Source organism: Cephus cinctus, unplaced genomic scaffold (assembly GCF_000341935.2).
Source record: "Cephus cinctus unplaced genomic scaffold, Ccin1 Ccin1_scaffold0970, whole genome shotgun sequence".
Classification (NCBI taxonomy): Eukaryota; Metazoa; Arthropoda; class Insecta; order Hymenoptera; family Cephidae; genus Cephus; species Cephus cinctus.
Window position 1 is genome coordinate 136,140 of NW_014333527.1, and position 23,723 is coordinate 159,862.

Consider the following 23,723-nt stretch of genomic DNA (forward strand, 5'->3'; position numbering starts at 1 on the left):
CCCCTGTAACCCCCCCCCCCCCCCACCCCCAAACACAAAACGAGCTTCCGCGTCTCAGCCATTCACGTTTATCGTGTCGCCGTGATGTCCCACTCTTCTCTGTTCTTTTCTCCCGGAACAAGAAAAAAAGAAATCAGCGTAAAGTACCCTTAACCTTGGCGCAACCCTCTGCCAGGAGCGTCGCGAGCAAGATGGCACCCTGTATCAAATCACTTAGGAAAAATGGCGGGTAGCCGTGGCCGACGGCCCAAAGAGATTCTTTCCGGCCGATTACCGTCTCAAATTGTACGGAAAGAAAAGTCTTGCTGGCCCAGCCCTAAACTCCCTTGGCCAGAACCGGTCTAGAGAAGCCACCCCAGCCTCGTCACCCTTTGCTTGACACCCTTGGCATTTTCTAGTCCCTGTCACGGATTCCGCGAACCAGATGCCCAGCGTCACGGCTCGTGGACGTTGAAGGGCGACGTTCTTGATTTCCGAACGATCGATCCATCCCCCCTCCCCGTTCCTATACCTTGGAAAAGAAAGCCATAAGGGCCGAAGCAAACTAACTACCCCTAGAACGGGGTTAACCAATAGCAAAGACTGGGTCCAATAAAAAAGTAAGGTAAACATCAACAAATCCTCGTGTTCCATATATCTACCCCTATTGCTCATCGCGAAGTATGTGCATAGAAAATCATACGCGTACGTTGCATCCCCATTGGCCGTATGTCGAACGATCCCTTCGATAGGTTCGTTATCTCTGGGAGTATCGTGTGTGTACCTTTTTCACGTGTCAGCAGCCAACTCTTAAAAACAGGTGGTTACCAGGACAGACCGGAGAAAATGAAAGCTCGGAGAAAGAAAAAAAAAATTCTACCGAGGGTAATACGAGAAACAGAGACACAGAGGGATAGGGAAGGTGAAAGTAAAAAGAGGGAACCACTTGAAGAGTCGCGTGGCGAACTCAATTACTTTCTAGGGCCTCCAAACACTACACGCACTAATGCCAAGTACCAGGGGGGTGAACGGGTGGGTGTTGGAGGGAGCGTGTCGTCCCATTGTCTGATCCGGATCCCTTTACTCATTGTGATAAGTCGCTGGGTATAATATATAACAACACTCGTACACGTCACAGAACACCATCATCTGCTAAAGATATATATATATATATTCCCTCTAATCCACTTCTCGATACGATACACTAGATTATAGTAAAGTTTAGGTAAATTCGAGGTTTTCCTGAATGCCGCTGACTATCCATTCCACGTGACCTTCCGGTATCCTCAGGAGAGGAAACACTTCGTTCCCGTTAAGGGTTGACAAAAACGAAGTGTTTCTGGTCGCGCTCACCCTAACCACTAATTTGTGTTCGTTTGTTCCCTCCTCGGTGTCACATACGTTAACCACGCACGTAAGAATACCAGAAATCACTTTGTACGGTATCTCATTGATATTTATATTTATTTCAAAAAAAAGAAAAAAAAAAAGAAAAAAATATTTCCTAGAGTACAGTAAATTCTTACGAAAGAACTCATGGAAGTCCGCTCGAGAATTTCTAGTTATCCCTGAAGCGGAGACACGGGACAGGAGAGAGAGAGAATTGGAAGCCACTTACCGAGATCCGGAATAAAATAAGAGCCGAATAACTGGCATAGCTTGGCGCCTCGCGGCAGTCCATCAGCTCGGCAAAGCTGCCAACTCCCGCCATACTGCATACAGCCCGGAGCGGATCGCAGAAGGTTCCGCCGTACCGGGAACTAAAGGCGGGTTTAGGAAAAACGGGAAGTCTTTGCGCTCCTGTCAATCAGCCGTCGCCGGTTTTGCGCCATCCGGTTAATGATGATCCACTGCTCTATCTCCGCGCGATCGAGCCGGTCCAACGTTCGCTGGTACGCGGAGAATCCATGGGGATCGGTGGCAGGGGTTGGGATCGGTATGAAAATCTTTTTGTCAATGATAATAATAACAATGGCAAAAATGGTACCGGACATCCGTCCGGCATCGGGCGATTCAAGGAAACGAATATAAATATAACAAGGCTCGCGTAACACGGAAGTGGAGTTTATTGTGTGGGTATGCTAATACGGAAGTGCAGAGTAATTTTCGCAAACTCTTACAAAGCTCGATGTAAAAGCGATCGACGCTCAAGATTTATGCGATTGATTTGAATGGAGCCGAGTGACAGAACAAGGAAGCGCTCTTAGTCCTGGTGGTGTACTCCCACGAGGATACGCCCTTCGCGCAGTTCGTGTCCGAAGGATCTCTATAAATTTGCATGTAGAATACTTAGAGGTTCTCAGGGTGTGGACCGCGGCGACGCTTTCATCCTCTCGCATCTGTCTCCGTAACGTCTATACTGGTATCTCTCAGGGTGTTATGTCGGACGGAAGTGTGAGCTCCTTTTTCGAGACTAACCAGAAGCCCGTCCTTGTATGGTTTACATGGTTAACTATCTTGGAAGGAACCATGGGACTTGGGTATGGAAAAGGATCCTCTTTCGGGATGCTGTATTGCTATGGGTCCAGTACCTCGGGCACGCTTACCAATCGCTCTTGAGGAATCCGAGTGAAACGGAATTCAAGGAGCGGTTCAAGAGATCAAGTGTCTTAAGATCGTTAACGATAAATCTATCTGTCAAGCGACACTCTCGAGCGGGACGAGTCGGTGTACGAATCGCGATTAGAGCTCGATCCGTTCTCTGGATTTTGGTGTGGACAGGGCATAATTCTTGTTCCGAGGTTAGCTCAACGCTGGGACCAGTGCGAGTCCATCCGAAAGACGAGTCAATCGGGCCTGCTGCGTCTGTCGGCATTTGGTCGTGAGGATCACGCGGCGTCGCCGGGACGCGTGAGAAGCGAAGAAGACGAAGAAAATGGAAAAGGGACGCGGTCGGGGAATACAAGGAGAGAGAAATAGGAAGAGAGGAAGAAGGAAAAAAAAAGGTAACAGAAGGAAGAAACGCGGAGGACAAAGGAGCTGCGTGGACGGTTTCGCAAACAAAGGCTCATGAATACATTTGCGTCTGTCGGCCGGCCGAACGTCCAACCAGTGACCCAAGTCGCTTGCCTACCCTGCACTAGTCAGCCAGTCATCCAGACCAGCCAGCCAGCCGATCCTCTCCCAAGACACCCAAGGGATGCTGTAGTGGTCCTGCAGCTACAAGCCTTCATCCCTCCCGTAGAGAAAACTATAGTTCAGCCTACAGTACCTACCCTCCTATCCTTACAGCAAGACGCGAATTTTCCTCCACTACCACCATTCGCCACCACCACGAATGATAGTACCGGTAGGTACACTGGGACTACGAGTGTCCCCCACGTCCCACCCCCGTAGTCACTCGTTCGTTCGTTCGTTCATTCGTTCGGCTGCCGGCCTCCGGACTTCGGTCGTGGGGGGTGGACGAGCGAGGCTGACCGGTTGCCATGGCGACCATATGGATTGATCCGAGCAAATATCATCTCCGAAGACGCCCGAAAGAATCACCGGATTTTACAGAATACCTTGAACACTTCCCTTATACTTCATCCGATGAGTCCATGGCTCCTTTTGCTTCTTGATACTCTACAACTATACCTATACCCAGCCCTAACTTTCAACGGCACATCCACGTCCTCCCTTCCAACTGGCACCACCCTTAACAATTGCGCACCACCCTCCAAATTTTTATTTCGTCATATCGCCCCTAGTCCCTTCTCTAAAAACTAAGACGGAACAGCCAAGAATCCTCCAGTCGTTACTCGTGTCCTGTTGCGTCGCCGTAGAAGCAGTCGGGCTGCCTCGCGACAGGCAGGCATCAACATAGCCGGATCGTAATAAGTTTGTGTAGACAGGGAGGAGTGTAGTAAATAATGTAACCTTGTAGAATGCTAGGAGTACCAGGTTGCGAGTTAATAGCTCGCCTCTGGAGGACTCGTAGGTCGATGAGTGATTCAGTGCGCGTCGCGGCTCGATCTCACTCTCCACTGCCTTCTAGGCTGGAGCGTATGGTGTGCAGTCGGTCAGTGGTTCTCTGTCTACGCAGGGATACCCTGACCAATTGCCTGGAACCAGGGTGTCGTCACGATAGTTTGAAAGGCGACCACCCACGGAGAGGACGTTCCATATAAAGGAACGGACACGGCCATAACGTGGCCCTTTCTTTCATATACTTCTTCTCGAGCCTCGCCAAGCCTCGCTCTTGTCCGGGATCTCGTTTTCTTGTCGCGAGAATTATAAATTAAGCTATTAAATGTGTGACGTCATCCTTATCTTCTTTTTTCACCATACTCGCTCCCCCGTAGAGTTTCGACGTACGTCACTTGAATTTCGATCGGATCTTGGAATTCAATCTTATTCGTTATCCCGCTCCACCTTGTACGTATAAGACCTTATAGGACTGTTCGGCTCGAGTATCGAATCAAGATTGAATAGTCTTGCGTGTTTATCCAAAGAGCGAACCGTAAAGTTCTCCGAATGCACCGCGCTGCAGCTTCGTCCCGTCTAGTCTGGACCAAAAAGTCCTTGATCAGTACCAGTCGGAACTGTGTTCCAATCGTGGCCGGAACTTGTAGATATCTCACGTGGCAGGTTGCACGAAAAAGTTTTCTAGGAAGGGTGTACAGAACTACCGGAATGGTTTCCGAAGGGGTTTGGGCCACGTTAAGTTACATCGCCGGTAGCACAGTCCCGTAAAAGCTCTCTACGGGAAGCCTCAACCGTTCCCTGGAACTTCCGGTTAAGTCAAACACAACGTAAAGTCGCGCAGAAGTTCGGATTTGGCAAGTGCCAATGAGGCATGTAATGCCATTAAAGGGAATCTTATTACGCGACGTTGCCCTAATGCGCCCCGGTTGCTGCAACAAGTAATTCCCGTAATTAAGTCCCGATTAATTCGACGGCCTACGAGGCGGTAAATGGCGCGTGTCACGAGGACGCAAGTAGATTAACTTGATGAACCAGACGACAAGAAGAAAAAGTGAGTCGAGAGACGCTACGGGAAATAAATTAAAAAAATCATTCCCCTATCGACTCCTTCACCGGCGAACTATCAGCCAGGAATTGTTTCCGATGTAAATTTCGCAATGCCTTCGGGCTAACCTCCACCATGTAATATGTACGTGCATTGCAAAAGCGGCCAATCTTACTGGACCGAATTCCTAAGGAAGCAAGGGGTGATGCCATGATTAATGCTGCAAACAACGACGCCGACTGACCTAACCTTCCCCTGGTGAACCTGACAAGAGCTCCTGGACCAGCACACCTCCGCGGCCCCTCATAATTCCCATGCTGGCCGCAACAGCTTCGCGGCCGAGCACTTGGAGCCTTGGAGCTCCTGGCAGAGGATGCTGCGTCGAATTCATCTGCCGACCCTATAGAAGTTCCCGAGGCGAGGTACAGCATAGGATTCTTCGTATAAAGACAATAGCGAGAGGACAGATAGAGAGGAAAGTGGGACAAGAAGGGCGGGGGGTACATCAGCCGCAGTAGAGGGAGGCTGGAAGAATTTCTCTAGGATTTCTCTCCTCTTCGCTATCCTCGTGGGAAAATGAAAAAAAAAAAATAGAAAAAATCTCTCGTTTCTTTTCTCGCGAACTTCTCTCTTCGCCACCCCGGAAAACCGAACTCGACTGTACACTTATATATTCCCGGTAAATGACAACGTTAAAAACCAAACGTCTCCACCGCGTGCGACTCACCGCGTATACGTACCTCCTATACACCTCCGAAACGATTACGTACCCACGGTAAATCACCGTGAACTCTCGAAAATAACTTGCTCGTAATTCACGGTGCACGAAATCTCCGAGAGAAATTAAAATAAATCAAAGTTATCTGTTGCGCAACCACTTGCCGGTGATCTGGTGTGTGTGTGAGACTAAACAGCGCACGATACACTCGCCGTTTAACGTTGTGGAGATATATCCTTTCCTACATCTGTCATGGCTGTCCTACAGTTATTAAATATCGGTCTACTACGTATACACGAGAGAGTCAAAGAGTAAAACAGCACACACTATACGTATCAATATTTCACCGTACGCGCTGGAGTACGTATACGGTATATACGCCCTGTACAAAAATTCAATCCTTGAAATATTTACGTGTACAGTCATTCGAGGACGAAGAAAGCATCAGGCACCCCATAGACACATATCGTGGAACCGATCGAAAAATCGTAAGACACTTTTCCAAGGGTCCCGCTAACCGCATGAATTCTTCATCGTCACGCGAAGGAGTTTACGCGATCCGTAAGAAATCGGGTATGGAATATATATATATATATATATATATATATATATATATATTGTCGTGTATCCCCTTTCTAACATACCCCCCACCCGTTCCCTTATCACCCTACTCCTACTCTATGAAATTTAGCTATCCGTGAATAAATACGGTTAGTGGCCAGCCGTGCCCCGTAGATCCCTTTGACCGGAGGCAGTATGGGCTATATAGGATATACAGTACATATAGGGTGTACAGGACATAGGATAACTGGTAAGTGCCTGGGGCGACCATCTGTGCCCTTCTGCGCCTATGCAGCCACGTCGATTGCATTATCATTTACCACGGCATTTGTTGTAGCTGCAAGAATAAATTAATGCTAATGCCCACCCCGCCACTTGTATACCAAAGTATATGACTATCATCTTGATAACCAATCGATTTTGTTATAACCGAAGATGAGAATTTTATTGTCTTTTTCTTCTGTACACGTGCTTGGAAAAACCCTTGCCAATTATGCAACCCTTGACTAATACGTACTGCAGATACGAAGTTTCGCGTGAATGAGATACGCCGGTTTGTTTCAGTCTGAATAAAAATCGCAGTTATCGCGTACGGATGGTAGCCACTGATAACGAGCTCGTTACGATTATTTCGTGATGGCAGTCGCCGTCATAATAATAATTGCCTCGGCTGCTCGGTTATTTTATTATTGAAACGCGGCCATGACTAATTTCATATGGGAGATAGTTAGCGGGAGCACGTGTGGATTATGCCGCTCTATCCCACATGTCCGTTTGTCTGGTCGCGATAGCAATGCGAAGCGTGTGCGAGTGGGCGTGTACACCCTGATGGTGTCAAGTTACTACGTCACTGGACTGTGACAGTGCAATCGTCCTGTCACCCTGGGACGGTATCGGCTACTGGTACCAGGGCCGTTTTATTCGGGCGCTCCGGCGCTGGCTTCGTAGAGAAGAAATTTCAAGGGTTACCTTTGACTTTTACGAGTAGCTATACATTTTTTTTTTATGCGTAGGACAATAAACATTCGTATATAGACATGTATCTTTTTTTAAATATTTTTTGAGTGATAAAAATTTCAGATGCTCGTACGCCATTGGTATGCAAGATAGCCCCCCCCCTGGCCAGTCTCGCCGCTCTTAAAATATCGACGTTAAATGAACAGAGTGACATTCGTACCCTTGGTCTTTACCCCTGGATCGACCCCTCGTTTTCATCCCCCTGAAATGGGCAATTTTATCAATAATAAGAATCTGGTAATTTGATAGAGATATAATGCAAATTTAGATAATTGTTCCTGTACCCAGTATAATGGTAGCTATACAGAATGTTAGGGTACTATTGATTGAGTAAAAAGACCTTTGCTCTTTTTGTACCGAGAGGTATAGAGTGTCTTGGCACCATATTGAATTTCTATCTACATGTGGTGTCGACAAATGATAGACACGAGAGACAAATGAACCAGTTACGATATGGAGCGACGTTTCGACAGATGGCACGGATTTGTTCGCTTCTTGTTTTATGTGTTTTAGGTTAAAAGATTTTTTTTTTTTTCTATACCCTTAGACTCATCGACTACCCCTTCGGGTTTGTCAGTCTCGGCAACAAGAATACGAAATGTATTTTCATGAATGAAAGTCGTCGGAAACGTGGAGCGAGTTACGGGCGTGTTTTCACTTGACAAATGAGCCGCCTTCATAAAGCCGTCAACCCCTAATTTTTTAATCGCTCGTTTAAAGGGTTAGCCCGCACTTAATTAGCATAGTTACCGTCCCAGGAGTGGAGCCACTAGCTCCGAACCATTCATTCGGCCTTTACGTGTTAGGAAAAACGTAAATGGGCACGAATACAATTTCTTTGTAAAATGAAAAACCGGCAGACAGACAGTCCACGTGTACACGTATGGATACGGGTATACGTATACAGTGTGTATATATATATAGCCGCACCTCATTTGAAAATTAACGAGGATCGCGTGCGACACGCATTCACTCACGTGTACATAGCCAGCACACCGAAGGTGATATCGATGCGATAGTCCGAGTGAAATTAATTTCTACGCGTTTTCTCAATTAAACGTGCCGGACAATTTGGATAAAACGAAGGATGACAAAAAAAAGAGGAAGTATCGTTTAACGCGGCAAAAGGGTTTATCTCGTTTCTGATAGCCATTCGTATTCTAGTTAGTGAATAGTTCGATGGCCGTACGTTAACGACGTCGCAAATCTAATAGAGCGCTTGCAGCATCAAATGTCACGTATCCAATGGGGATTTGATTCCTGACAGCATTGTAGTTTTTGATTGGCTAATCCACCCTAATCTAATCGAGGCTGAGGGTTGCTCTACGGCCCTCTTCGCTCTTGAAACGTAGGCATTACATCATCTGCCATGTACGAGATTGGATTATCTTACGGCTGTACCTACCTAGGTTAGACGAACCTGCTGGACCACCGCGACTTTCCGAATTCCCAGAAAAAAAATATCTTTTGTGTTTCATGCTTTCCACTTTTATTTTGTAATTTTTTTTGTTCCCCCTTATTCAATTTCAAAGACCAATCGGATGACAAAAATTGTCCCATCCGTCTTGAGATCGAAAGGTACATTTTCTTGGTTCGTTGATTAATTATTAGGCAATTATTTTTTTAATTTCAAAAATTTTGATCGTCCAATAAATTGAACATCCGATGGATGCACTTTGCGGAAAGACTCGTCTCGATCGGAAATATAGCAAACAGGAAATATAGACGTTCGACACACCCCAAGACGATATCCAACCAGCTAAGCACAGGGGTGCATACATTGCGGGTAGTCACCCTTCTCTACGACTCTGGTAACACCCCCAGAGCCAATAATACCCACGTAGTACTACGGCGTTACGACGGCTTATTATTTTCGTACGGCTCATTGAGCCCAGTGTGTACGCTACTATCAATTACAGGACATTCCTAGCGGCACCCCGAGCCAAATTCAAGCCAGGACTTAGCAGGATAAACGTAACCAGAATCCCATCTGGTCACTTTCTCACTAGCTGGCTCTGCCGCTCTAACAAAATCAACTCTCTCTAACCTTTGCGGCACAATAAAAAAAAAACCGCAAACGCGCTCGTTGAACAAAAGTTCAAAAAATTTGTCAACCATCCCGAGTTCCATATGCGATATTAAAGTAACTAAAGAATACATATGTAAGTATACGTATAAAAGTGCACGCTCTAAAAGCGTCGTCTATTCCTTGCGAGGTCGCATATATGCACGTATGCAGTATATAAAGATCGTGAGGTACCCATACTATATGTATGTAAATCGAAATAACATTATCCGTAGCTCGAAGGCTACCGAGTGTGCATCAGTGTACTATATCTGCATGACACACGTGGCCAGAGATCGGGACGAAAATTCAGGGCCGGGATAAAGCCAATTCGCCAGCAGCCACCGTGCTAGATCTCTCCCCTTTTCCGGGCTGTAGACCCCGTCGCTCCTGTCGCCCGGGGCTACTTGAACGTACGACGTAACGCAAACGTTCTTCCTCCACGACACGACATATGGCCGTGTTAGCTACTCTTACGTATTTTTCCCCGTTGCCATATGACCGGCCGTGTAAGCTGAGCCTTACGCACGTTACGGCCGCTTCTGGTATTCCGGTCGGAGTGATACTGGCGAGCGATGCTTACGGCTGCTTGAAAGTCCGTCTTGAAGTAGGTCCCAAGTGGTACGAAGAATGACGGAACGATGCCAATCGCCGATATCGATTAGTCGTCGATCCGATATGGCTGCTTATCGATGTAAAACGGCTCTTGCAAGTAATCATGGGTAAAAAGGATACAGTTCAAATGACGTGCAGTTTAAAAGTGTCATAACGCATCGACTAGGTACCTGTGTGGCCATTGGATGGACAGCAAGGTGAGCTCCGGCTCGCTAAGTTGTCACTCGAAGTCAGCGACTCCTTTTTGCCAAGAGTGTTCCCCCTGCAGGTTAGAGCCCATGGTAGTCCTGGCAATTCTCCGTCGTACCCCTGGGATCCCCCTGGCATCCTCACGGACCGTCGAGAAGCCTCAGGTTTCCAGTTTTTCTCAGCGCCGCAGCTCAACCAGCTCTCGATCTAATAGCTCGGCTCGAGTCCCTCGGTCCGTGCTCCTTCCTCTCCTTCAGCTTTGCTCCTCGCTCTTTCCTGCCGACGTCTCCTCTCGTCCTACGTCCACGCCGGAGACACACTCCTCCCCCACCTCACTCCGGATCCCAAGCGTCCAGGAGCTCAGGCTGCCGAGGCCTGTGCCAGCCAGAAGCGAACACGGCGAAGCCGGGCAGCCCGCGCGGATCTCGACCTAATGAGGATAATTCCTGCATTGATTGCCAAGCATCGAATGGTGCAGCCTCCGGTTGGCTGGCTGAACGCTCGTTTGGATTGGCTTTGCTTGGCTCGCTCGCTGACGACGGTAAATCATTCTTAATTAAACGATAGATATTTAATTAGAACGTCGGGATTGTTAGTTATGGGACATTTAAGCAGGAAGATCGGGGCCCTGTTATCGGCGGTGGGCGATTCGGCTGGCATCTGGTGAGGATCTGGCCTGCTGCCGAGTCGGAAGGATCCGATGAAAAAGATGGGGGACAGACGCATGAAGAAAATATCTAATAAAGACGAGGAATCTTCACCTCGCTAACCGTGGAGCGAGCAGGAGAAAAAGTCTCGGAGAAATAATGACGATGTTATCGGTGACTGAAATACCAGTTGATTCACAAATCTACCCAAACTCCAATCAACTCCTATTGACAGTGCGCGACGAGCGCAAGAAACCGTCCTCCGGTTTACAAGAATTGATCCATTTATAATAGAGGATGCTGGTTATCCTCACTTTTTTTTTTCCTTCTCTTCTTCGATCTCCTTTTTTCTCTCTCGCTCGCGCGGACTCATCGCAACCGATAGAACGGCGACTTATCATGTACCGAGTATAGCCGTTAGCCAATCCATCCGATGTCCACCATCCGAAGGATCGACGCATAAGCAGAGCTAACCGTCCATCGGTAGGCCGTTACCAGTTAACGACGTGGACAAAATAAAGAATCCAAACTAGCCTTGACTCGTGTAAAGGCGTAAAGCCACGTCTCTTAGGTACCATCCATGTGGAACCCTCCCGGGGCCACGTCACGACTCCAATCACTCGAGTCATCGTCCAAGTGCTCCGACCCATCGACATGGTAACCATCGTCTACTCGAGGACCCACCATAGAATACACGGATGCACAAAGAAGTAATCGCCGACGCGTTCGCACGTTCACAAATTAGAACCCGCTGTAGACGTCGGTACCAGGCGTCCCGGTAGTGCGCGCCACGTGAGTTCGGTTTCGGGCGTGTTCCCAAAGCCGGATACATAAAACACTTAACGGCTAATTTCCTAGTGGGTGCGACTGTTTACCATGGGGTTTCGGCTCTTGGTGGATGACGATGCTGACACGACGGCGTGAAAAGAGACGTCATATAGCTACTTGACGCTTCCTGACAAATGTTTGCGGACAAAACTGGGTCTTTGCCATCGGTCAATCCCGGTCCTGGATAATTTCGTAAAGACGCCAGGCGCCCCTTCCGTTTATGCCCATGACCTTCTGCTTCTTGTCCTCCTCTTTCTTTTTTGACGTTTCCTTTCCCGGCAGGGTACACCCGTTACACAGAGAAATGTCCTTTTGGCGACGTTCTCGAATTACAAATTATTCTTGCAATTAACTGTACGGGTTTCTGGCTCTTTATATTCATCCGTATGTTCGAATGCCTTCCTTGGGTTTGGTTCACTTACCTCCGCGGGACCACCGTACCGGCGGGTATACCGGTATTCCTCGAGGATGTATGTACAAGGAAACTTAGCGCTAGTCAACGAGCGTACACCCGACCATCCCTGGTAGGTTTTGAAATCGTGGCAATTTTTTTGTACTCTTTTTTTTCTTTCTTTCTTTCTCTTTTTCTCTACCTGCTACGTATACTCGGCCTCTCTCTATATATCTAACTATCTATCCGTCTACTCCAGCCATCTGTCTATCTGCTCGACTATCTATCTTCCTGATGCGAGTTCCTCGACACTTCCCGGCGCTGGAGACGATGTGTCCTTAAACGAGCCCGATGGCTTCGCTATATAGAAATAAAGTCTCGACTAGAGCAGACTAACGTAATGTAATGAACCTGGAGTAGCGTCACGCGATGTCCTATTTAGTGGGATGGTATAGTAAGTTGAAAAAAAAAGGGGACACCGGGTATATCTTGGTTGATTGTAGTAACGTGGTATAGAGTTGGGGGTTATGACGTCGCGACGCCTAATGACGTAAGAACGCATTGGATACCAGGGTGACCGCGCCGTACAGTCGACTCTATCGAACGGTAGACTCTAAACCGAAGAGGTCCACCCTCCTTGGACCCCTTGCCGTTCTTATGCCACCCTTACAGTGCACTATCCCTTTCTTGAGTTTCAACCCTCTCGATGAATTTCCTACAGCCTCCCTTCTCCACCCTTAGCACCGAAGTATCTCGTATAGATAGAACGAGGCCATCCCTTACGTCGTACGACCCCTTTTGGCCGGTCGGGAATTACGAGGTGAAAATTTAGGGATTCCAGACGCGAGATCCGCGACCTCTGCCTTCTCTCTCGCTCTTGCTCCCTTCGTGCCGTCTGTCGCGCATCCTTTTCACGAGCTACACGATCCAACATTCAATTAACCGGCCAGTTTTACGGCAGCTGTAAATACGTCCGTCTTACCTCGGCGAGCCTCGTGGACTCTTGTCGCACTGGGAGAAAGGTGAAAGGAATTGAGAAACGGGTGGCGGGAGTAGCGGTTTTCGGTAAATACTTGAAGAACGAAATTTCGTCGGAAAGGGATGAAAAAAAAAAAAAAATGTGAATTGGTTTTTCGATGTTAGCTAAGGAAAAGGGATGATCCGCGCGACGTCGTACCGAAGTCTCCAATATAAAAGCGTCTATCGGCTAAACGGCATTTTGCCTCGCGTATTACATTTATTTAATATTATTTACGGCAGGTTTTACGACGCCAATGATACGTATACGGAGTCTATCCAATATCAAATATAACGTCGTAACCCGGAGTAGCGCGGAGGGTGGCGCAAGCAATAAATGTACGGGAAACGGCGTTCCCGATAGACACCCTTATACACGGTAGGGACGCGGCAGGTAGGGCGCGAGGGTGGGAGGGGGGAGGGACTCTTCTCTATATCCACGGTATCCGCGAGAATACTGTTTTATTTAACAATGAAACATTTTCTATTCACGGACCTAAACCTTCGAGTACAATGTTTTCGCCATTAGGGAAATTAAGACGGACGTTTCTCTTTTTTTTTTTTTATCTTTTTTTTTTTACGTCCGTCGAGAATTTTCAAGACAAATCCAGGGGTAGCAATGGACAGACCCAGGTACCTGACGATCGACACGAATCCTTACCGCGAGGTGGTTGTTACTTTCGTTTCGGGTCCACGACGATAAATAAAGCACTATGGTAGACAAAAGTGAAGTGGCTAAATAGAAAACGCAAACGATATCCGAGTTTATGGCCACTCGCCCCCTTTCACTATCACGAGTCGCAGAGTCCCTATACCGACCAACCTCCCGATGCCTCGGCACAAGTTCAACCCCTAAAGTTTCGAGTCACAAACACCGGCGCGGCGTGGTATAGGCTATCCCGAAGGGGATGAGGCCGGGAAGCTCGAGGGTGTGCATAAGATCGCGCAGTGGTATAATCGATACTACTAGCTTCACCAATCACACCCCTCGGCACGAGAGCACAACCCTCCAACGAGCTTTACCTCATCCTCGGCCTTCGGAATCCCATTCCACCACCCTCTATACCTACCACCAGTAACCTTCTGCGAGAAACCAGCGTAGACCCAGTGCCACAAGGTCAGCTAAATTCAGACATGGAAAATTCGAAGGTGATCGAAGTTAAAGGCGAATGCTCAAATGCGCGATACTTACCCAAGACTTATATCTACCCTCCTCTCCCAACCCCGCTACGAAACTTTGAATATTCACCGCAAATTGCTTTGTACTGGCTTCTTTTTTTTACTTCTCAAAATCCCAGCACGTATCGAACACGGCGCTTCGATTCCGTCGGAAAGCTTCGTTTTCACGAAGCTACCCCAAAATCGTCCCTGCGAGTATCCTCTCGAGATGGGCTTAGCCTGTGGCGAGTTGCGAAGAGGTTGCTGCAATAAGGGTGCTGAAACAGAGTCCTGCCAGCTTAACGAGTCTTAGCAGCTACGTCACAGCGTGCCATAGTTACGTCATGTTATCAGTAGTAAGGACGGAAGAGGAAGTTCACGTGTGTTGAGGATGCTGCTGATTTCGGTAGGACGATATTGGTGGAGGCGCTGAGCTTGCTCTCCCGTGCCAGTGACATTTGCATGAATTTGTTGGTCCGACCTTGCGAGATCGCGCTTTAGCTTTAAGGTTAAGTCTGCCTTCGCTCGGGCAAGGATTGGCCTCCTTTAAGACCAACTTCGGGGGAGAAGACTTTTTTCAATTTGTTAATTCAGTGTAATCCTAAGGGTGGCTAATTTCGACTGGTCGGAGAACGACTTCAGAGAAGACTCGACATTTCCGAACGCCATAGACATCGAGACTTTAATCTATTTCTTTATCTTTCCTTTTTTTCTCTCTCTCTCTCTCTCTCCCCTCGTCGACTCTTAACTTTCATCCCTTAGTGTGATTTGGGTTTGGTATATCTTAACGATAATTTTATGGTTCGTCCTACTTGGTACTGTATCGTATACGGCGAACGGTCAATGGGGATCTTGTCTGGTGTCTGATTGGTCGTATGGCTGACATTTAAGGGATGAAAGCACCCGAGTCAACGAAGAAAGGAATAAGGAAGGCGGCCAAGGGTAGCCGAGGTAGTATCAGTGTCTAGTATTACCACTACCGTTACCTCTACTACCACTAGCAATACCGGCAGAGGAGCTTGGAGCGGATATAGAGGGCGCAGTATTTAGACATGCCTCTGGTGGGAAGGGCCGTGTAGTCTTTGAACGTTCTTGGAAACGTAGGTGAGCTGGTGGTCGAACACGGCTAGTGTACACGTAGGGTTGGTAGTAGGATGACGGGCGTCGGCCATGTTGTCTTGACATTCTCCCTCGGGGGTTGTCAGGGGGACTTGGGGGTTGGATATATTTAGCCTGCCGCCTCCAGGGACCCTTGCCACCCTCGAAACCTCCCAAACCACTCCCGACTTATGATGCCGTTGTTCGACCAACCCCCGCTCGACGCTGCTCGCACGCACTTTGCAAACGGCCTAGTGAAAAAGAAAAACAAAACTTGAAATGTCCCTAGTCTTTAAAGCGTACCAACCCTCTCGTAGGCCGTGCGATAACAATGTCCCACTGCTGGCCCATTCTTTTCCTAGGACAATCGTTATCGATGTCTCTACCACCTACTACCCCCCTGTTAAAGGGAAGACCACGTGGGCTGGTAACGCGTGCCTATTTCCACGTACAGCAGAGAAGTCAGAGAGACGGTAAGGGAAGAAAGGATAGCGAGAGACCGAGAGGGAGAGAGATAGAGCGAGTGGAGAGACGTACGAAGAGGGTGGCACTAGGCTAGAGGGTGGGTTTGCAGCGCGGAGGCTCTTTTCCACAAAGAAAGAAGTCATCAATATCTCGGTGGGTTTCGCTGGTGGCCGAGGGCCGCGACAAAACTTCCTCCGTAGGTGGGCGGAGTCACACGTAATCCCCCAGAGTCAAAATGGAAGTCTCAGGAGACCCCGACTGCTTAGCTATTGTCAAGAAGCGTGGGCACGCGCTCTACCACGTCCGCGGGACAATACTTGGCCATTCGCGTAACGTATTACCAAACGGAGGACATTTTGCGAATTTTGGGGATTGAGAACGGCGTTGGGCTCCGGGACGAGGAGCGCGGGAGGGTTGCGCGCACCCTCCGGATCCACCGAAGAGGGTTTCCTTTCTTTCAACGACCGCACGTACGTACCTACCAATATCTGTATAGAGGAGGCTAGAGATGGCTTTCGATTTTTTGTGAACGCGGCCATTTTACCCATGACGTCGAACGTGTAGTATACTACTAGTAGGAAATCCGCCAGCCCTAACCTATCCAGTCTACTCTAGTGAATATCGCCGGAATGGTCGGGCTCCATTTCATCCCCGTGTCTGGCTCTGTTATCTATTTCTCATCTTTCGATACGCAGCTTCAATTCGAAAGAATTAAAATTCTATACAGGATTTCAAGGGAATCGCTGGGTGGGCGTCGGTGTAGACGCCAGTGACAAAGTGGTCGGACAATGCCAGGATGATAAAACCTACCCTCATCGGGAGTCGGTATCCCTTCGGCATTTATGGAGTCGCAAATTCCAAGTCACGGAATATAACCTTCGAGCGTGTAATAAACTTTTAAATTTTTACGCGGGAATTCTCTCGTCTCCCCCCGCAACCTGTGAAACGACCACGTGACCCAGCGTCGCGCAACCAACTTTCTCAATTATTTAAAGCGTCGCGCCGCACTTACCCAGGGGTTGGTCCGGACCGACACGACGCCTCAAGATTCACTTTCGTTTTTCACCCGCGACCCTGACTCCGCCAACTTACTCGATTCCGAACCAGAACCTGGACCGCGTAAGAAAATCCCTGGCGGATGGAGAGGGAGGAAAAAATAAGGGTTGTAAGTTGCGCGGATAATTCTCCAGAGCAGAGGGTTGAGAAGCAAGCACAGAGAACAACCCCCCATACTCGTCGAAACCTACCAAGGAGCTAACCTGCCCTTCCACCCCCATCAACCCCTAACCCCCTCTTCTCGCCCCTCGTGGCTCCTATCAGGCTGGCTGCAATACAAGGCGTATAATTTCATAGAATCTTGGGGAAACTCGTGGCGCTACGCCCTTTCCTCACTGTTGGCTCCGCTTTCTCCGAGGGCGAGGGTTGCCGCCGCTTCGCCAGGGTGAGTCGGGACGCCGAGGGACGGCCGAGGGAAGACCAGTAGCTGGGATAGTCGAGGGTGCTGAACAGAGATAGACCATCCCACGGGACTATCGACTGCCGAGTCCCGAGAGGCAAGTCGATACTCCAGGGACACCTTTCTCCTCCTGCTGCTGCTACCGCACTCTCCTCCGACGTCTTCCACTTTGCTCTCCTTATTCAACCCCTTGGCGTCTTCCTTGCTCCTGTCCTTCTCCGGCTTAGCTCCTTCTCCTCGTCACCTCTTTCTCTACCCCTGCGTCCCCCTCTTCCTCTGGCATTCGGCTCCTAAACAGTCGACGCCTGCACGACGACTCCTCTCGCTCGGTCCAAATGCCTAAACCCATCTTACTTTTAACACTGCACCATTTTTTTTTCCTCAAAACCTCCCTTAAACTTGTTTTCAATCTACCCCGTGTGCACATTAGCATTCTGTCAGTGCTGCACGTTTCTCTCCGTGATTTATGAATCGGGACGATTCGAGGAATGTCAAAAATTTTTATGAGACGTTCGGTATTATTTTTCAACACGAGTGGAGGTGGTGACTGATAATTTTTGTGATAAAAAAAATAAAATCCAAAATTTACTATTTTCGAGGAACAGACTCGGTTGGGTGAAGGGTTCAGAATGGCACGTGGACACGTTTGGTAGATTGTGAGGAGGAAGTCAAGAGGGAAGGAAAACTAGTAAGAAAATATGTTGAGATGTTGAAGGGTAAGAGAACGAAGAGCAAGTATGAGGTGAGCGCCGCGACGGCGAAAGTCTAGCAAGCGGCGTCGACTTTAACACGCCGCCACTACTTAGCTCAATTTATCCAGACACCGCGCTTACTACTTATTAATCTACTCATCTCGCTCCGGAAGTGTCGAGAAGTTCCTTCACTGTTTACAACCAGCGTTTAATGTCAATGGCCAAACTTTCAACCCTTCGTCATCGTTCTAATGGTAACGACAATCCACCAATTTTCACCAGTTAACTGTACGCGCGAAAAATTGTAAATATTCAAATTTTATTTTGAATATTTAGGATTTTTTTTTTTCCCCCCCAAAAAAAAGACGAAGTAAATAATCGAAGCAGACTCGTACAAATTTCTTGAAATTATCTTCTTTTCACAAGGCATCTTGATCCTGCATCTTCTCTCTGGATTCTTCGGCTCCTCCATCAAGATTCAAGAGGCACTGACTGTCTTTACGTACTTCAAGACTATTTTCGAACATTCCGTAGATACGTGTTAGTTAGGTATGCGGGCTAAGTGTGGTAACCGTGTGCGGTCGGGTTGTCAGCACCGGTAAGTTATTTAGCGGTTGAGGCCAGAGCAGTTGGCAGCGCTGTCTAATTGTAACGACACCTTTGGGACCAGTATCCCATCCTCCAACCCTATTCCACCCCCTGGTCGCTGAAGCGCTCAGGTACTCAGCCTGGCTCAACCTCCCTACGCCACCCTTAAACACACGCACAGACACACACAGGATCCTCAGACGTTGTAAACCGAAAATACGACGACACTTCGTCGAAGCTGCGATAGACTTGCTTTTTGGTGAAACAAAAAGCCATAGAGTATACAGGACTTTCTTACCGAGAAAATAAGGTTGGAATCCTCGAGAGAAAAAAAATTACAATCCAGATTCCGGCAAAGGGAATCTGGTTGTCACGTCTATCAATCTGGCAAAGCCAATGACTTTTTTAAAAAGTGAATAAAAAATCGTCCCAACAAATTTTTCTTCTCGAATATAAGGGGATTGCAGGTGGGTTGGTACTAATGAGATCGTGGTCAGATCTTAAAGTTGTAATTGGCAATGGAATGTTTTCGGATTGGACCTCATAAGCGACATGGCGCAAGGTTGCTTTATTGGGGTTTCTGATATCGCGGCAGTAGTAGCAACATCGGTAGAAAGGCAGGCAAGCATTATCATCTGGTGAGGGTGAGGGTGAGAGAGGGCGAATGCCCTCCCCATGATATCACCATGGCAACCCCTGCACGGTCCGCCACGGCGTCGTGTCCTGCGTGCTTCCATGTCCTGCCAGTATGGCGACTGCTAACCTCGCAAGCTCCTCAACTAACAACAATAATACAAAATCCAAAGTAATCGAGCTTTCTATCCCTGTACCGCAATTTCTTTGTGCCGGTCGACAAATTCGAGAAATCTGCGTATCTACTTGTCGCTTGAAATATTCCCGAGAATTTCGATAAAATCAAAAAAGCACCATATCTACGTATCCCTATCGTAAGAATTCAAGCCCAAAAAAGAAGAAAGAAAAGCACGTAAAGCACACGCAACACCATGTGAAATTGGTGCGGACAGTTTGACGCTTTCCCAGTGAAAAAAGTTTGGACCGGCCAGCCAGCCATTTGGAGAATTCAGACCGAGTCGAGAAATCCATTCGTTCGGCCCTTCTTCAACGCGGCCATTGGCGCAGCAATGCGTCCCAATGGGGAAATTAAAAAAGTGGCCCGAGGGGAAAATTAAGGCATATTTTTTAATAAAGCAACGATAGCGATCGGGTCGACGCGTTGATGTTTTGTACAAAGGGTATTTCTTCCCTCTCGGTCACATTTTTCTTTTTTTTTTAATAAATTAATTACCAACGTTACAAATGACTACACGTAAAAATATGATTCGCAAGATATATTCAAATGAGACTGATCCTTGGTAGACACATGATTCCTGCTGATCGGGTTAGAGTTCCCGTCTGACTTCGGGCGAACGAAGTTGCCCGAAGTTTCTCGAACATTAGGAAAGCACGTCAGTCAGGCCTCTCGCTGAAAGCCGTGCAGTGAAAATAAAAAATGTAAAGCAGCAAGGTACACGATCTGCCAGACGTATTCGGTAGGTAGGACGTAAGGGTGTTCCCAAGCGTGCAGTCGAGGATTTTACCGAGTTTCGAACTCCTCAAAGCGATATCCTGGCGCAGGAGGTTGCGAGTTGTCTAAGCCAGTTAGCGACTTCGAAGTTTCCTCAAAGGAGTCGCGAATATTAAAATCACATTTTAGCCTCGTTTAACAAACTGCCGTAACGAGATTAGGTCGAATTAAGTAAACCCTTGTGTCAACGAACTTACGGCAGATCAGCATTAGCCGCTGATGCTTAATAAATTTACCCAAGGCGTTGGAAATTTTATTCGGCCTCTCTTTGAATTACCCGATCTTTTCACCCGCCGACCCCCCAACTCGCGAAACATCGCCAATCCTGCGCGAACTTTTCCTTCGGCCAACTCGCGAACTAATTCGAACCTAATCGACTAAAGAAATCTCCTATGTACGCTAATTCGAGCGTAATTTCTCTCAGGGGAAAAAACAAATAAAGTATGGGCAACAGGGGCGGAAGGAAAGGGAAGAGAAAATAGAAAAAAAAGGAGAAAGAAAAGCGAGAGGAAATAATAGTTTAAATATACCATTGAGCAAGCTTAAAGGTCCTGCTCCCTTTACACATGTGCTCGGCGGCACGTGTGACTGACTTATGAGCGTTTTTCTCAATGTTTGACAGTGCCAACTCGAGAGGATCCTCATCGTCCTCCCCGGGTGTCCCTAGGGAAACGGTATCTAAATGCAGGCATTAATAAATCGCACGTTATACCCACGCACAGTGAGAGCCACGCGATATACGTCCAGCCTCTAAGTTAGTTTACGTAACAGGGAGCATTCTGATGCATTTATGGAAATTAAACGAGCCTCGTCCGAATTGCCAGAGGCATCAAGATAACTTCGTTATTTCGCCATACACGCTGTCCCCTTACCCAGGGCTATAAAATCTACTGAAACCAAAAAAAATCTGGCACTACAGGTACTTTTAATAAAATCTTGTGAAAAAAGAAATAGAGAGGATCGAATCAGCTGTCGTTGAAATTCTCTCAGGCGTTCTCTCACGAAATTCTCTCACTTTAACGTTCCTACGAAGCTGAGGGATGCATTAGATAGTAATCGTGGTAAATCGTCAGTATATGCGCCCATGCAAAGCAAATGCAGTTACGGGAGGTGGCCTCTCAAGCCGTCTTGCGGCTAATGTGATAGACTGCCATTAGGGGTAGGTATCTACGTATCGGACTCCGGGTAGCTTCTAGAAGGGGTGGGAGCTTTCGTGGGGTAGCCAGAGAGCCGTGAGCCACGACAAGCATCCCCGTACGAGCTTTGCTACCTCGTAAGACGTATTACTTAGGTATGAATTATGTAGCGGATTGCTAGTGCCTCCACGGGACCGACCTGAATAGAACGGCTAGCTACACGCTACAAGCTACTCGTTTCTCTTAGACTCCAGTCAGGCAAATGGGTTCTCTCCTTTTCGCAAGAATTTAGTTAACTTGGCCCCCGGGCGCTTGGCTTCGTTTGCCTTCACTCGGCCCTGGTTATACGACTTTAACGTAATCCGTGCTTTCTATTGACGAAATACTCTGACTAATGGACCACCTGAGGTAATGCGAAAATTTCTTGCAGAAATTTACGCCAATGTACACGCTCGACGCCGTAAGGCGGATACGTCCACCGAAAACTGTACTTAATTTTCTCAAAATTAAGTAAAAGCTTTGACGATTATTCTCTTTGCGGGTTAAACAATTTATTCAACCCGTCGTACCGTGGACTTTGTATTTACGTAGGTCTGCGGACTTCACGAACAAGAGGATGTCAAACAACTGAGAAGATGCTGGCCTGACTCTGTACCACTGAACAATGTTATCTTACCCCGGTGTAATGTTAATTCTACAATTTTCCAACGAGGACCTGCGCTCTTTTACATATTTTTCCAAATTATTCGCGCTACTCGCTGCGCCCTGTTGACTTTAATGGAAATTGGACTCACCCTCGTTAGGTCCATAACGACAGAAGATCTGATCCTTGAGTCTATATCCAGGTTACCAGGTCTCCATGAGGACATAGTTTCCCTGAAAAAAAGTAACAGCAATGATTATTCATACCGAAACACTTAAATCATATAAAAAAAGAGGAAAACCGTATGAAAACAATCTCAAAGAACGACGAAGTCGTCCAAGTCCAGGAGAAGCTCCACTAGGTGGCTCTATAGTATATACACTAAGGATCTTCCTTAAGTTATCCTTGCATATACCTTACCTATAAGACTTCCTGGGTGGATCCGAAGAGAGCCAACTCGTAAGGGATGGTAGATGACGAGGTAGGTACAGGGGGCGTAATGGAGGCTGGTTAAACATTAAGCATCCCTTGATACCTTGCTAACCCCTTGCTAACCCCAGTTAAGGTGTATGCAAGGCATACAGCTCTAGGTGGTTCCCTGTACCGCGTCGACCTCCGTACACATTCTTATTAATTGACGTCTTAGGCATCTGCATTATGCATCTGGGACAGGATTACTCTCGGGCGTTTCCTGGCTTCCTCGAATTCCCCGTTAGAAGCCCGTGGGCCTCCACGAAAATATCATTAATATCGGCTGCCATCGATTTTACCGGTAAACGAGTCTAGACCCATTATCACCACTCTAGAAAATATATCCATGTAAAATCTTATCACAGCTCATATACATATATCTATATATATACCTACTATGCGCATCAAGGGGTCCAGTATTAACCCACGGGGAACCTCCTTTGCAAACAGTGGAAATCTCTCGATCGGTATTGACAGTCAGTACGTGATGGTATCAGGATTACACGCCCATTCCGAGTGATAATGAAGATCTCCCTGAAGAATACTCCTGTGCTAATGTCTATGGTCAATAGGACTCGCTGGCAGGTTGGCTCGTATTAATAGGTGATTAGCACACTTCATCGGAAACGCCCACTGGACTGCAAGGTCGGCAGAACCTTCGAAATCCCGTACCTAGACCAAAATGCAAGATTTATAGTGTCAAATTAATCCCTGGCGTTTAAGGATTTTCAAAAGGGTCCATTCGGCTGATACCGAGCAGGACCTAATGATCCTGGATATTGATGATGGTCAAGATAGAAGTGGCTGACTAGGTCTTTTATACTGAAATTATCTTGACCATCCCCATATCCCTCTTCTGTAAAGCTGATGTTCTTAAAATCTGTTTTTTTTTTCTCTCTCTCTTTATCGTACCCTTAGTTCTTCTCTGTCTTGGCAAGGGGTGCAGGAGAGACTCACTGAAAACATGATTAAAGATTCTCCCACCTTGGAGAAAATGGATTTCTGATACGGGTAATGCCATCCTATTTGGAACTATTACGCGTAAGTCCCCAAGTAAGCCTCCTATATCCATTCACCCCTGCTGGAAATTTATTTACTAGACCAGAAGGTACTTACTTCCTGTCTTGGAGGGTTGGATGTGTATAGGATGACGAGTACGTAGTCGCTTGTGCGTATAGGTACGGGGGGGGTGGAGGGGGGGAAGTGATTTTTATTTTTCAAAGCACCACGATGCACTTGTTTTCAGAAATTGATCTACTGACTTTTCAATTTTTCTTTTTCTTTTTTCCTCTTTTAATAATACTTGTATTCCGATAACTAGGGACATATCGATTTGTTTCGTCAAAGCAACGTTGTTCTGTCCGCTAATGAATTGACAGGGAATAAAATATACACAATGGCTCTCGATTGCGAAATCACCCTCCCCCCTCCCCCTCGCCCTCCCGCCCCCCAC

The 23,723-nt window shown here is 47.4% G+C and overlaps 2 protein-coding genes and 1 long non-coding RNA gene across 10 annotated transcripts in view; 2 read left to right on the plus strand and 1 right to left on the minus strand.

Moving 5' to 3' along the window:
* Positions 1–23,723, minus strand: part of LOC107271428 — a 174,533-nt gene that overhangs the window by 135,485 nt on the left and 15,325 nt on the right. The window contains exons 2-4 of the mRNA XM_015747419.2: positions 22,667–22,942; positions 22,220–22,601; positions 21,951–22,032 (exon numbers count right to left, since the gene is read on the minus strand). Coding sequence (XP_015602905.1) covers positions 21,951–22,032; positions 22,220–22,317 — 180 coding nt within the window. The 5' untranslated portion in view covers positions 22,318–22,601; positions 22,667–22,942. The remainder of the gene's footprint in view (positions 1–21,950; positions 22,033–22,219; positions 22,602–22,666; positions 22,943–23,723) is intronic.
* LOC107271426 (transcription factor collier) overlaps positions 1–23,723 on the plus strand; it is a 57,864-nt gene that overhangs the window by 23,907 nt on the left and 10,234 nt on the right. The gene's annotated exons all lie outside the window — the stretch shown is intronic.
* On the plus strand, positions 9,956–10,910 carry LOC112494905. The gene is made up of 3 exons (XR_003060879.1): positions 9,956–10,103; positions 10,175–10,636; positions 10,711–10,910. It is a non-coding gene; the product is annotated as an uncharacterized LOC112494905 (long non-coding RNA).